This window comes from Rhineura floridana, chromosome 5 (genome assembly GCF_030035675.1).
Source record: "Rhineura floridana isolate rRhiFlo1 chromosome 5, rRhiFlo1.hap2, whole genome shotgun sequence".
Taxonomy (NCBI): domain Eukaryota; kingdom Metazoa; phylum Chordata; class Lepidosauria; order Squamata; family Rhineuridae; genus Rhineura; species Rhineura floridana.
In genome coordinates this window covers 7,468,139-7,484,506 of record NC_084484.1, presented here as the reverse complement: position 1 = coordinate 7,484,506, position 16,368 = coordinate 7,468,139, and the positions used below count along the sequence as shown (strand labels likewise).

At 40.1% G+C, this 16,368-nt stretch overlaps 1 protein-coding gene across 3 annotated transcripts in view; it reads right to left on the bottom strand.

Annotated features, from left to right (window-relative positions):
• Window positions 1-12,753: 12,753 nt before the first annotated feature.
• The window catches only part of SUGT1 (SGT1 homolog, MIS12 kinetochore complex assembly cochaperone), an 86,104-nt gene continuing 82,489 nt past the window's right edge, over window positions 12,754-16,368 (bottom strand). For all 3 annotated transcript variants that reach the window (XM_061629944.1, XM_061629945.1, XM_061629947.1), the window contains one exon: window positions 12,754-13,299. In XM_061629944.1, the coding sequence (XP_061485928.1) occupies window positions 13,198-13,299 (102 nt within the window). In that variant the 3' untranslated portion in view covers window positions 12,754-13,197. The remainder of the gene's footprint in view (window positions 13,300-16,368) is intronic.

Below are 16,368 nucleotides of genomic sequence, written 5' to 3'. Positions count from 1 at the left end.
CTTGGCCTAACCAAGGATCTTTGTTCAAAACAAGCAATGTTTATTTAAACCAGCTTCATCACCCATGGGTTTAACTTGTCCTGTTGAACAGTTAACCATCAGTCCCTGATTCATATATGCTAAGCTGAGATTCTTTGAAAGCAAAACTAAACCATCCAGTCCTCCTCTTTGCCATGTAGGAAAGGAGAAAGGGAAAGGCAAGTGAGTCCAACACTTCATTCAGGTTCATGGAGGCTCATTTACATAGCATCAAATCATGGTTTAGCATTGTGTGCAAACTGGGCCATTATGTTTGCACATTCACACATTCTCTGTCACTAAGGCATCCAATAGTCATTTCTCTGGCAGTAAGTCCCACTAAACTCAATGGGACTTAATGCTTAGTAGGCACATATAGGATTGTACTATAAATCCAAAATACGCCATATTTTCACCAGCATAAAAATGTTGTATATTAACAATGTGCATGATACAGTAATCAGAATGCAAACTACCACCACATTCATTTAAAAAACAAAATCCAATGTTAAATGAGGTCAGGATGAGACCACAGTGGTATTATTCCGATTCAAATAACATGAGTTTATACTGAATATTTACTAAAAGCAAAATTTGGTGGCAGCTATAGCAAAAAGTCATTAGTGTTCCCAAAATCCTTGAAACCTCTAAATTGTTTGGCTTCTGAGCTTCTTGTAAGCTGCTGTTGAGAAGTAGGGCAAAAATCTCAATAACTAAATCAAAGCAGACTTGTCTTGCATCTGTCTTGTGTTTAAAAAAATATCAAACAAATACATAATAATAATATACTTCTGTATGAATCTGTATAATCCTCTCTTAAATCCCAAGTTGGTGGCCATCTATGCCCCTTGTGGAAGGGAATTCCATAGTTTAACTGTTTTATTCTTTTGTTTATGTTCCAGAAGGGAGATAGAGTTAGGGTCCGACTGTCCGAGAGAGAGAGGAGACACCTTTGTCTCTGCTCTCTCTCTCCTGAGCCATAATGGCAACTCCCAAGCCTGGACGTTGCACCTCCATCTTAGAACTAGGTATGCCTTTCTATTTACTATGTATTTCTATAAATAAGGTAGCTTTTCTTATTTTACTAAATCTTAAGTCTCAGTGATCTCAATGCAGGGTAAAAACCTGCTTTCTTAGGTAAACGCACACACTAGCACACGCACATTTCAGACCGCTGTTGTTCTTTGCTTAACAAATATACAAATTTACACAACAATCCTAAGGTCTCATTCCGGGTCAGTCACCGCCAGTTAAGACGCCATGAGCATGTATGTGAAATTAAGATTTTTTTGCTTCAACATGCATAATTTTACACTTCATACATTGCATTGCATTTGCCATTTTACTACCCATTTACTCAGTTTGGAGAGGTCTTTTTGGAGCTCTTTGCAATTCTTTATGTTAACAACCCTGAACAATTTAATATCATCAGCAAATACGGCCACCTCACTGGAGACACAGTGTTCTAATACATCACTGGGGGACTCCACTTCTACATCTCTCCATTGGGATTACTGTCCATTTTATCCTACTCTCTGCTGTGTTTCCTAGCCAGTTCCTGATCCACAAGAGGACGCCTCCTCTTTTTCTGTGACTGCTTACTTGTAAAGAAAGGCATACTGAAGCCATTTTAAAATCATATAGGCAAACACTGGAGTGGAGCATCTCTCAGGCACGAAGTCTAAACAAGCCCAAAGATCTAATTGCCAGTTGTTTCAAGAGAATCCTTTACATAGAATCAATCTACAACACAGTACAAGGCTCCAAAGATCCTCTGTGCTTAATAGGGTTGCCAGGTCGGAACCATCCAAAAACCTGAGAAAATGGGGGCGGGCCCTAGTGACATCACAGGGTGGGCCCTAGTGACGTCATTAAATGTGATACATTGTATCAACCACAGTTGCTTGGAGCATACCATTCAAAAAAAATTCTCTGATCAGAGATTAAAATAGAAATCTTACCTAAAATAGGGTGTTCCTAGGTCCATCTGAAGTGACAAGGTCATTCTTTCTCACAAGCTTAGGGTGATGCAAAATGGAAATGGACTGCCTTCAAGTTGATCCCAGATAGGGTCTTCATGGTAAGCAGTATTCAGACAGAGGTGGTTTACTATTGCCTTCCTCTGAGTCTGAGAGGCAGTGACTGGCCCAAGGTCACCCAGTGAGCTTCATGGCTGTGTGAGGATTCGAACCCTGGTCTGCCAGGTCACAGTTCAATGCCTTTAGGGAACATTTAATCTCGCTTACTTGCTTCTGGCAAGAAGGGTTTACGTGCCCTCAGGCCAGGCCATTATTGGAAGAAAGGAGCCTAGTGTTGCAGAGATGTTAGATGGGAGCACAGATGGATGCCCCTGAAGGCAGCAACTGTAAACATGCTTATTAAGGAACTAAGCCCCATAGAACTCAATAGGACTTACTTCTGAGTAGATATGGTTCCAGCCATGTTAAGGACAAGGGAGGGCATTCTAGGCAAGCAGTTGGCAACTGCCTGTCAGCATTGTGCTGTTGCTAAGACTTGACTGGGGATCATCCACAAAGTTATCCATAAGGCACTGCAACTTTATGTGTTGGCTGGATACTGCAGTGGGTGTCCCCTAATATTTATGGCCATACAAGCAGGGTGAGTGTAGGCAGCAATTGCCTTTCTACTTTACGAGGCCTTACATAGGACCGACAGGCAGCAGGAGGGAGGGGAGGACCAGAAAAAGAAAAAAAATAAAAATAAAGGAAGAGAGCGCCTCCTCCTAAGCAATAAGCATCTGCACTGTGCAGAGCACCTGCCTCCGTTTCCCCCCGAAGCCGCCCCACCCAGCCTCGACGCCAGGACCTTCTGGGCCAGGCAACCTTGGTGATCTCTGGGCCGCTTCAGCCCCGGCACCTCTCTGCCCTCCCCCCCCCGAGAAAAATCAACTCATTTGAAATGTGGTGTTGGAGGAGAGCTTTGCGGATACCATGGTCTGCAAAACAGACAAATAATTGGGTGTCAGAACAAATTAAACCACAGCGATCACTATAATAATAATAATAATTTAATTTGTGGGTCGCCTATCTGGCCAATGGCCACTCTAGGCGACGTACAATTTAACAACAATACATTACATCATAATGAAATACATCATAAAATACAATATAACAATAAAACAGTTCCAGTACAGAGTAGTAGGCTATTGGTTGTAAAAATTTAACCCTCCCCGTAAGTCCCAAAGGCCTGTCTGAAGAGCCAGGTCTTCAAAGCTTGGTGGAATACATTCAGGGAAGGGGCATGTCGAAGGTCATACAGGAGGGAGTTCCAGAGAGTGGGGGCCGCCACTGAAAATGCCCTCTCTCTTGTCCCCGCCAACCTAGCTGTTTTAGAAGCTAAAATGATGAAACTAAGGTTATCGTACTTTGGACACATAATAAGACAGGATTCACTAGAAAAGATAATAATGCTGGGAAAAACAGAAGGAAGTAGAAAAAGAGGAAGGCCAAACAAGAGATGGATTGATTCCATAAAGGAAGCCACAGACCTGAACTTACAAGATCTGAACAGGATGGTTCATGACAGATGCTCTTGGAGGTCACTGATTCGTAGGGTCGCCATAAGTCATAATCGACTTGAAGGCACATAACGACAACAAATAGCTCCCAAATATCTCCCAAACGTGTCCCTTGCTTCTGATTGCATGGGACAAGAGAGTATGTGACCTATAGCTGTTCATTCACACAATATGCCACCATGGTTTAGCATTACATCTGAACATAACTACTCTGTCTTCAACAGCAGCCAAACAAATTACTTCAAATGCCCATAAGCAAATCAGGATGTGCCAACCAGAGGTATACAGCCTCTGAATGTAGATTCCATTTAGCTATCATGTGCTTGATACACATAATCCTTCATAGATGCATCTTTTTTTTTAAGCCATCCAAATTAGTGGCCATCCAGCCCTGAATTCCTTTGATTGCATGTTGTACAAAAATACACTTTATTTTCTTTCTACTTCTAACCAGAAATGTAGTCATCCAGGGTTGTGGGGGGGTCATAGACCCCTTACTTTTTTGGGCTATGAGAGAACTAGAAAAGGTCCTCACATGCAAAGATGTATCACTGAACACTAAAGTCAGGATCATTCAGACCATGGTATTCCCGATCTCTACATATGGATGTGAAAGTTGGACAGTAAAAAAAGTGAGTAAGAGAAAAATCAACTCATTTGAAATGTGGTGTTAAAGGAGAGCTTCGTAGATACCATGGACTGCAAAAAAGACAAATAATTGGGTGTGAGAACAAATTAAACCCGAACTGTCATTAGAAGCTAAAATGATGAAACTGAAGTTATCATACTTTGGACACATCATGAGAAGACATGATTCACTTGAAAAGACAATAAAGCTGGGAAAAACAGAAGGAAGTAGAAAAAGAGGAAGGCCAAACAAGAGATGGATTGATTCCATAAAGGAAGCCACAGACCTGAGCTTACAAGATCTGAACAGGGTGGTTCATGACAGATGCTATTTTGTGCTTGCAGTACATAACACTTCAAACAGGCTTTTGTGGTGGATTAGGTTTTATTATTATTGGTTGAGATTTTAATATTTTAATGGATTGCCAGCCAGATGGGCGACAAATTTAATAAACAAACAAACAAATATAGCTGTTGGTTATACAAGGGATGTGTGTGTGGTTCATTGTATGAGCCTTATAGGAAAATGTATGAAGCACAAGGGGAGCCTGATTTTTCTGTATCCCTAAGACTAGAGTAGCATGATAGCATCCTGCACTTTTGATACTACTCTCTCTAGTACTATATATAAAAACGACTTGTTAAGCAGTTTTGTGCCAGCTCCTGAATCGTCCATTTCATATGACATTTTGCACAACTCAGCCCTGGTTTGGAGGACAAAACTTTTTGGGCTCTTCCACAGTAGGGATCCATCCTGTTTGTTTCCAGCTCCTGCCTCCATCATGTTCTAATCCTTATTTCTTTGCTGGTGGAGGATGTCAGAGTAATATTCAACAGCTCTGCAGAGTTCCTGCCTTATACTTGGCAGAGACTGTAACTGTTTTTGTAATATGTTTCCTGGAGATTTGGGTTTTTTTTTACTTTCTATAGTTTCTTGAAACTCATAAAGTTCTTAATAGTCACAAGACTTGACTACAAGAGCATCCCTTGGGCAGTTCTTAGCTAACTGTGTAAACTCTAAATATGCAACATCTGCCCAACGCCCCCCCCTCTCTCTCTGTGCGCAAGGCCCTGTTTACCCCGGCAACGACTGCCCTCTGCGCAACGACCACCGAGCGAGGACCTTCCTACCAAAGACCCGAGCCGGCCTCTAACCGAGAGGCCTTCTTACCCTGGAACCGATTCCTCAGTCCCATCACGGCCACTCCCGCCCGTCGGCGCCCACACCATGATGGCTGAGGCAGACTCCCGGCGCTGCTGCTGGGGGGAGCCCTGCAGGAGCGCCGACTCAACCAAGGCGCCCATGTCATCGCAGACACGGGCGGGAAGGCGGCCAGCCACAGCCTTCACGCATGCGTCAATCACGCATGCGTAGCTGAGGGGGGCAATCAAAAGCCGGAGATCCACCTGTTTAAATAAAGTATAGCCGGAGGACGGAGATGGCCCCCTTTTCCCTGAGACTCCGGCAGAAAACCGGAGACCTGGCAACCCTAGTGCTTAAGGCATTTTTTTAAAACAGGCCTATGCTTTGGTCCACATAAGTACAATTTTCTGGATCCTGGAATTTGCTAGATTTCACCTACGCAAATAAGAACATTCCTGAACCTAAATATGACACTTTTAAGACTTGAGTAAATGAGACACCAAGACATTGTTCTTTATTGTCAGTAATTAGTCATGACTAGTTTAACATTTCCAAACATTCTCCAGCTGAAAAGGATAGGGTGGGCAATCATGCCTGGTGCTTGTCCACTTAGGCAGCAGATAGGCCATCTCGGTGCCATTTGATTTCTTCTCTGAGTTGGAAGGGGGGAGGGAGTTCTTCGATCAGTGTTGGAGCTGTACTGAATACCAGGTTTGGATCAGTATTTCTTCTTTCCTCTTCCTTGTCTCTTTTGTTCATGGTTCTTGTGTCATGAATGGGAGCTCTGCCTAACTTCAAGGAAGTTAAAGTGCAGCTAGAGAAGCAGCCTCCCCTCCCAGAAACATCTTCAGGAGACTGCCTCCCAGCCCTGGAGGACAGGGCATTCCCCAGAGGGGAGAAAGCATCATCCCAAAAGATTAAATGCTCATTTAATAAATGAAATTTAGTTTTAATAAAGATTAAAACAAACAGTTCTGATGTCACAATTAGTTCACTGAACTACATTACCCTGAAAGATAGTATACAAGAACTTCCTGCTGGCACATACCTTGCTGTAGTGTTAATAGAGAGACATCCAAAAAGAATGGGATGTTTTAAAGCTTGACTGATACTTTATCTTGATGCAAAACCATTATATATGCATTACACATGCCTCAAATGCCAAATGAAACTATTTTGCCTTAAGCTGAGAAAAATGTAAAGATGTGAAAACATATTTAACTGAAGCTGATAACTGTTAGACCTATAGGGATGTTTTTCTAGGCAAAAATAGAAACTGCTGTTCATTATAGAAAACTTGCTAATATACACTGTTTACTTTGTGTATACCACCATATCCAAAGACTATATGCATTTCAGCAAATCTTTACTTCAGCATTTTTAACAGACAACTCAATAACATGCCTCTTTTCATTCACTATAGTTCAAACCTGCACATACAATTCAAAGCAATTTCCACTTCGTGGAAGTTATAAAAGGTGCCCAAGATCGTAGACTTAGAAAACATTGCAATGCTTTGTTGTAAACCTGAAGTTGAAAAACAGAAGCAGATAACTCCTCTGCTGGTTGTTCATTGGAATGACCTCCTATCCACCACACACTTATACAAATTACAGTTGTAATTTATAGAAAACTGAAATGGTTAATGCCTCATATTTGTAAAAATTCTAATGAACTGACTAATCTCAAAAAAAGGATACAACTGAAGTGGAAACCAGTTAGAGATGGAAAATAAGGTGTCTCCCTCCCCCCCAAAGAGTTGGGAGGTGGTTTGAAAGAGGAATTTCTGTTCACGATGCATAGACTCATTCCACTTTCACCACTGGCAAACAAGTTCTGCAGATGTTTGTATTGATTTCAAAACCCTGCAAAACCTGTTGGACATGGGCAACAGTATGACGAAAGAAATCAGTACATGGCACCGAGAAAAAACTCTCAATCCACTTTCAATGAATTGCCTATCTCAGTCTAAGAAATTAACATAACACTTTTAGGACTGAAAGGCTTAATCTTAAATGGAATGTTATCAGGGCCTAAGATGCAATGAGCATTTAAGATCCTCCAAAGGGTTTGGACACACTCAGTGTGAATTTTTTTATCCTCTCCTCACCCACCCGCAACATTTTACAATCTACTTTTGAACATCCTCTTGGTTCAAAAGAGAATTCCCATTACACAGTTTGTACTTTTGTTTTCACTGAAGCTTGCTATTGGGTGTAAACCAGTGATTGTGGTTTATAACAAATTCTGAGCCAGGTTCATACCTCATAGTCTCAAGTTGGCTCGTTTTGAAACTGCCCAGAGTTCACTATAAAACATGAATTCTGGCTTGCACACAATAAATCAAGAATTAATGAAAGTAAACACTTTTGAAAATCTCTATGCAGCTGCATGGGTAAACAACAGTGGCAGCATGGGGAAAACATGTGAGCACAAGTCTCGAACTCATTCCAGCTTGTGTTCGTCACAGTAAATAATGGTTTAATGTGGTGTGCAAATGCAGCCAATACAGTGATTATAGGAAATATTCTGGTTGATAAACGTAAGTGTAATTATACAGGCACGGGAGTGGCTGTATACAATAGCCAGCATGTATTTTTCATATTCTTCCATGTTAAATTGAAAATATCCCCCACGCCTTTCTGCTGCTTCCCATAAGCCCATTTCAAAACAAAATCTTACAAACTTTATAGTCCTAAACTCAGAAACATGTGCTTAATAACTTTCTAAGTTTTCATGGTAATACATAAAACACTCAGAGAGAACAGAGAATTCTAAGCATAAAGAGAAAAAAATACAGACCCGTTGGACTTTTTTCTGTCAGTGATCTCATAATTTGTTGAAATTAATTAAACATCAGTCATGTTCAAAGAGTACCTGTAATTCTATTACTGACCTTGCCCCACACTCTTGACCTTCATCTTCTGTACTTTAAAAATGCATGGCTGATTTTTAATTAATTTAAGAAATTTAACATTGGAATCAATGAAAAGCACAGGCATGCTCAGTAAGACCCAATTGTCAGTGTTCTAAAAGCCAGACTCACAGCTGATTGGCTTGGCTAATCGGGGCCACACCCATACCAGACATTTATTCCACTTTAAACAGTCTTCCTCCAAAGAATCCTGGGAAGTGTAGCTTGTGAAGAGTGCTGAGAGTTGCTAGGAGACTCCTATTCCTGATAGATGTCCAGTGGCCAGAGAAGCTTAACAGACAGCCCCTCTTCTGATGATTGTAGCTCTGTGAGGGGAATAGGGCATCTTCTAACTCCTCTCAGCACCCTTCACAAACTACATTTCCCAGGAATCTTTGGGGGAAGCCATGACGGTTTAAAGTGGAGTACATGTCTGGTGTGGATGTGGCCAGGGACAGCTTTGGTTTAAATTTGGGTGGGGGACTACACATGTCTGCTTTAGAATAAAAAGGTGGGGGGAAACCCCAACAAATAATGATACTGTTAACAATGTTTTCTTTTTTGAAAGGAAAGGGGCTCTCTTTCTCCAGTGCCCACCTAACCAATCTCCTCCCTTCCTTCCCCCCTCCCTCTCCCCCCCCTTTCCCAGGTCAGTTTCACCTATCCAAAGCATGACTGCACAGGAATAAATCCCACTGAACTCGATAATCATGCAAATGATCAAACCTCCCCTCCCCTGGTCAGTTTCATCTATCCTAAGCATGATTGCACAGGAGTAACTCCTATTGAACTCAATAAGCATGCAGACAATCAGACCTGACTTTCCCCTCCCCCTGTGAAAGACCAACCCAAATTGTGTTTGCATTTTGACAAATTTCTAGGGCAGTACTATATCTCAGAGAAGAGGTCAGGTCTCCTACTCCCCTGATGCATTCACTATAGCTGCTCAATTTCCCTGCTTTTTCAACTTTGATAGAAATCTCTGTTGGCTATAAGTACGTTCTTAAACTGCAAGGGTTTTTTGCCTATTAGAGAATAAAAGTTAAACTTAGTAATGAAAGTTGACAGCATTGTAGTAAAAATCTTCAAAAAAATGCAGTCTCTAAGTCATTCTTTGTGAGATATTGGAAGAGTTATAATTTAAGCGATATTGAGATATACCTGCTGTGATTACATTATTATACAGCCATATAGAATATTAGAGTGGCTGTATACTATAGCCAGCGGGGATTTTTCACATTCTGCAATGTTAAATTGAAAATACCCCCCATGCCATTCTGATGCCTCCCATAAGCTCATTTCAAAACAAAACCTTACATAACTTATAGTCCTGAACTCAGAAACGCTTGCTTAACAACCCTCTCAATTTTCATGGCGATACACAAAACAGCCAGAGAGAATAGACAGTTCAAAGTGTAAAAAGAGAAAGAAAAACCTCAGAGCCCTTTTGGACTTTTTTCTCTGTTCTCATAATCTGTTGAAATTCATTAAAAATCAGCCATGTTCACAGAGCATCTGTAATCCTAATACTGACGTTGCCCCATACTCTGACCTTCATCTGCTGCAGTTTAAAAAATGCCTGGCTGATTTTTAATTAATTTAATAAATTTTGGCTGGGACCCAATGATAGCGCGGAGCATGCTCAGTAAGAACCAACTGTCAGAGTTCTAAAAGCCTCACAGCTGCTGGGCTTGGCTAATCAGGGGGCCACACCCACACCAGACTTGATTTCACTTGAGACAGTCATGGCATCCCTCAAAGAATCCTGGGAAGTGTAGTTTGTGATGGGTGCTAAGAGACTCCTATTCCCGAGAGAATTGTTTAACAGTCAGCCACTCTGATTGAAGGTCTGTGAGGGGAACAGGCCGTCTCCTAGCAACTCTCAGCACCCTTCACTAACTACACTTCCCAGGATTCTTTGAGAGAAGCCATGACTGTCCAAATAAAGGCCTGGTGTGGATGTGGCCAGGGAAAGCTTTGGTTTAAATTTGGGTGGGAGGCTACATGTGTCTGCTGTAGAATAAAAAGGTCGGGGAAAGGCTGAAAGAGAATGATTCTGTTTACAATGTTTTCCTTTTGGAAAGGAAAGGGGCTTCCCTTCTGCTCAGTGCCCACCCACCCAATCTCCTCCCCTCCCACTCCCTGCCCCTTCCCTGGGAGACCAGGGTTTGAATCCCCACACAACCATGAAGCTGACTGGGTGACCTTGGGCCAGTCACTGCCTCTTAGCCTTAGAGAAAGGCAATGGTGAAATCACCTCTGAATACTGTTTACCATGAAAACCCTATTCAAAGGGTCACAATAGGTGGGGATTGACTTGAAGGCAGTCCATTTTCATTTTCAAACGTGATTGCATAGAAATAAATCCCACTGAACTCAAAAAATATGCAAATGATCAAACCCACCCTCCCTTCTCCTTCCTCCTATCTCCTCCTCTTGCCCCTCCCCTCCCCCTTCCTTTGCCCCTCACTCCCCATCCCCTTCCAATCCCCTCTTTCCCCTTCCCCCTCCTCCCCTTCCTCCTCCCCATGGTCAGTTTTACCTATCTTAAACATGATTGCACGGAAGTAAATACCATTGAACTCTATAAGCATGCAAATGATCAAACCTGCTCTCCCCTCCACCTTCCTTTGCCCCCCTCCAATACACTCCTTCCCACTCCCACTCCTCCTCCCCCATGGTCAGTGTTTCCTATCCTAACCAAGATTGCATAGGAGTAAATCCCATTGAAAATAAGCATGCAAATGATCAGACCTGCTTTTCCCCTCTCCTCTCCTCTCCCTTCCTCCTCCCCTGCCCACTCCAGCCGTCCCTCCCTCCCTCCCCCGGTCAGTTTTACCTATCCTAAGCATGATTGCACAGGAGTAAATCACACTGAATTTAATAAACATGCAAATGATCAAACCTGTCCTTCTCCTCCCCTCTCCATCCTGCCTCCTCCCCTCCCAGTCCTCCCCTCTGCACTTCCTCCCCTCCCTCCCTCCTCCTCCCCTCCCCATCCTCTGTGGTCAGTTAAGCATGATTGCAGGGGAGTAAATCCCATTGAACTCAATAAGCATGCAAATGATCCATCCATTCTCAGCAAACTTGGACAGGATCCCATTTCTTACCTCCCGGATTAAAAAGCAGGGAAATTCACTAATAGGCAAAAAACCTTGTACTGCCCTACAAATTGGTCAAAATGCAAACACCATTTGGGTTGGTCTTTCACAGTCCAATCCACTTCCCGTGTAGCTTGGAAGAATTTGGTAACATGTGCCTCTGAGCATATGGTGAGTGGTGGCAACACCTGCAATCAGCCCAAATTATAGAAAGAAGACATGTGCTGTGTTGATCTTGTTTTAGCAGGGAGGAAGTAACATTATTAAGACAGTTGGTATAGTTCAGATGGTCACTTTGAATATGTCTGATTTCCTTTGCAATTTTAGTGACGTTTCCTATAGGAAATCATTTTCTTTTGTTTCTATTTCTGTGAATATCTGAAGTACAGCAACGCTTTGCAAAATTTATACTAAAAAAACTCCAAACATAATTGTGGAATAATGGCACTGACTTCTGCAGTGGACCTCAAGAGTGTCTCAATTTGCACAAGATAAAACAGTGGGAGGTGAAATATATTCTAGCAAAATGCTAGGTGTGTTCTATGTTTTTAATTGACTGTGCCCATCTTGCCTGAAATGAAGTGGTTTAAACATAGCAGGCTGAAAATATGCATCCTCTTTTTTCCAACAGTTAGAGTCATTGCTGAAGTAGCAACATATTGGAATCAGTCTGATTTCTCATCAAACTGCAGGTCCAAATTCCACTGTTAATGCACCCAAAATAGAAATAGGACATAACCTCCAATTTGAAACACAAAAGGCTGCCTTCACCATCATATGACACTGACCAATAAAAAGGCTTTGAAATTAATAAAAATAAATTTGACACAGATTTCTGGGATGAATAATGAGGGAAATAAAATTTTCTAGTGTAGATTCTCTGTAGAAACATTAATAACACAGGAAAGAAGCAAAGTAAGAACACCAGCAAACATACAAAAATATAATTCTCTATCTTTGGAGATGGCAAGTGTTGCCACCACTCACCATATGCTCAGAGGCACATGTTACTAAATTCTTCCAAGCTACACGGGAAGTGGATTGGACTGTGAAAGACCAACCCAAATGGTGTTTGCATTTTGACCAATTTGTAGGGCAGTACAATATCTCGGAGAGGAGTTCAGGTCTCCTGCTCCCCTGGTGCATTCACTATAGCTGCCCAATTTCCCTGCTTTTTAAAGTTTGATAGAATAGCTGTGGGCTATAGGTATGTTTTTAAACCGCAAGGTTTTTTGCCTATTAGTGAATATGTTTTTAATTAGTCTTTTCTTGTGTTATATTGCTATTCTGTTTACTTTTATCATACAGAAGGCATATCCATAGGTTATATAACTCAAGAAATAGCAATTTGGTTTTTGCAACTGTTACAGTTTGACAGAAAACGAATGAGCCTGACCTTTTTTTTTTGAAAAGTTATATATTTACAATTTTATTTTTATGCAGAGTTAAACAGCAAACAATCTTAACACTGTAGCTGAAAGTGTATTTACTTGCAAAATCACCAGAGCGAATAAATTATTTAAAGAAATTTTGTGCATTAGTAAGGCAATAATCCTAGGTGGCCCATTAAAGCTCTTGCTAACTCTCCAAATACATAACCAAGCAAGCCAGTAGAAAGTGTGTGTTATGACTAGTTCATATAGCTCCAAAAAGTCCTTCAAGGACAGAAGCAGTAAGAGCCTCAATTCCTGATTACACCTCTAAAACCTGCAGAGAAAGGTCTTCCTAAAGCATAAAAAGACAGTGGGGGGAAATCTTCAAATGAACATTCAGTGCTTCAGCTTCAAGGATGCTGTGTCCCACACACTATGGTAAATACATAAATATGGGCAGCATAGAGTGGCACATGAATAAGTTAGAATTTTTTCCATTCCATGTCGTCTGGAGGATTAACTTCTACTTTCCTTTTACCCACATCAGACCAGTTTGTGCTTAAAACTGTCCCACCAGACTCCATCTGAAAAAGTAAATAAAACCACACACATTTAGTTGTCAGTAATTAAAAAAATTAATGAAATAACCCAAGAATCCAAAACTCCTTACAGTAGATTGAGTTCTATAGGCAAGAGAAAGACACAATGGCCTGGTTGCCTCACAGTCATTTAAGGAGTTGCTACATGAAAGATGGTATAGTTAGACCATGAGAGAAATGAGAAAATATGCTTAGAAAAGGAGTTCAATGCATCTTCCCACCCCTGAAGACTATATATTCTCTACTTCTGTTCTCTCTCTCTGTAGGCAATAGCTATTCTGTCCTTGAAAAGTAATCTGCAAAATTTCCTAAAGCCTCTTGCTAGGACACATTTAAAGATAGAGTAGTAAAATTTGATGTTGTGCCTGACTAAAATCTCTGAATACCGCTTACCATGAAAACCTTATTCATAGGGTCGTCATAAGTCGGAATCTACTTGAAGGCAGTCCATTTGCATTTTTTAAAATTCTATAGTTTGAAGCTATTAACTTTCACATAGCTCATAGAGCCTCAGGTTTGGTCTTTTAAGTGCCTATTATATACCAAATTGTCTCAGTTTAGCCTGTTATCAGAAACTATGCAAGATCAGACAATGTGCTATTGGGGTTTAACTGCTAGGACTAGAGTTCACCCCCTTTTTTTCTACCAGTGGCAGTATTCACACTACCATACTTGTATGTGTGGCTTCCATTTTCACTACATATAAAGTAGTTGGAGAGTCAACACATGGACATTTAGGGACAACAAATGCACATTTATGCATGGAAAAATCATGGAGAAAAGTGTGAAAATTATATCCTCACATTTTTACATCAACCGGGTGCAAAACCTGACTTGAGGACCATTCCTAAGTACATAGCATTTACATTTACCATTTTAATTCTGTTTTGCTAATCCAGGCTACTTTAGTTTGTTTTGCACTAAAATCCTATGGTTTGTATTTAAAGGTTTGGAAAGTTAAAATCTACGCTGGAAGGAAAATTGTAGAAGTCCACCAACCAGCTTTATCTGCTCCTTAGCAGAAGTGGCATTAAAGAAAGTTTTCTTTTTATTTCAAATTCAATACTACTGGCAAGTATCAAGAACAGCTGTGGGTTGTAAATTTGCCCCAGAACTGGCAAGCCTATTTATGGATTGGCTTGAGCAAATGCACATCTTGAATGTGAATAATGAGCTCCTGAAGTATGTAAGCACATATAAAAGATATTTGGATGATTTTTTTTAATTTGGGAGGAATCAGTGGAAAATCTTTTGAAATTTAACTATTATGTAAACAAGCATAATTCTATTAAATTTGACTTGAATTATGATGCATCAAGGATAACTTTCTTAGATATAACAGGTATAAAAAGTAAAACATCAATATATACAGATGGGTACAATGGACAAATCCAACAAATTATACTGAGATACTGGAACTTTCTGTCTGCCATTCCTAGATGCAAAGAGAAACCCTTGTTTGTATTTAAACATGCCCCACCTTGAAAGATCTTTTAGTCTTTAGCGACATGAAAAAAGGATGGATAAGAACATGTGCAATTACATTAAATAAAGCCACTGGAAACTTCCCATGTAATCATTATAGTGCCTGTATCAATTGTGTTGATCTCAAAACAGTTTACCAATCAGGTGGATAGCAAGTGATGTGCCCTCAGAGGATTTTACAACTGTAACACCCAGGGGATTGAATATGCTATACAATGCCCTTGTAATCTTATCTACATAGGAATGACAAGGAGAACAATCAAAATGAGAATTAGTGAACATAAGACTTGTATCAAAAACAGAAGGTTACATGCCCCATGGTAAAACATTATATAACTTGTGGACATACTGAAAAGGATGTAAGATTTTGGACTCTTGAGAAAGTTACAGGAATAGGAAGACAACTGGAAGTAAAACTGAAAAGAAGGAAACTTCTCTTGATATATTCCTTTGAAGACTATGTTGCCAAATGGACTAAATGAAGATCTGAATGGACCCCTGTGCTGTAATAACTGTTTGGGTTCCTATTTCATTTGTAGAGTATGAGGTTCTATTTTTGTTATTTGTATTTTTGAAATGCATATATTTAATTATTTTTCTTAATATTAATTAGTTCATAGGTGGTATTTAATTATCATGTTATTATCTTTATCATGAGGTTCCTCTGGTGGACTACCAAGGATTAATGTAAATTGTAGAGCAGTTCCAGCAGTTGAGCAGTTACATCATGTGCTTAGCGGCTGGAGGAGTATATTCCACTGCTGTGCTGCATCTTTATGCCCAGTAGTGACTATATTTACAATAACCTGGCTGATAAGGCATTGAAACCATAGCAATATGCCCAGGATGGAGGCATAATGCTGGTGAAATTTTGTCACTATTTTTAGAAATATGTCAACAGGAGGAAATAGTATGTATCAATGGCAAACTCTTTGCTTTATTAATTATTATTATTATTGTATTTTATTAAACTTTAATTTTATATTATTTTTGATCAGAGATTTTGACTTTTTGAACTGTCAATGTATTAGCCCTTTTCAATGAAAGTAATATACTGTATAAGGGTAAGTGGGTTTACAGTATCCCAACAAACAGCTGTTTTTTTTAAATCCAGAGACACTCACCATTAGTAATTAATGTTTAAACATATTTTTATCTTTTGCCCTTTATAGTGTATGCCTATTTAAGTCACAAGGCCACTGAAGAAGACTCTTTGTCAAAACATATTTGGCTGTACTCTATTTTTGTATTTCATCTTGTATAGGCATTGATTTATACCATCTGCAGAATTTTATGGCTGTATTCTGATTTTTGTATTTCATTTACATGGGCATTAATTCAATACTACACAAAGAATTTTAGTAGTGATTTTATGTTGGTTCTATAATATATGTGCATTAAATATTTATTATATTTTATTTTGTTCTTTATATGTGCACCTTAACTCCTTTTTGAGCATTGTATTTAAAGGTGCATTTATTTGCATGAGCAAAAAAAACATGTCCACTCTCCCTCCTGATTTCAGCCAAAACTCTGTAATCACAGCACTCCCCGGCACCATATTGCATT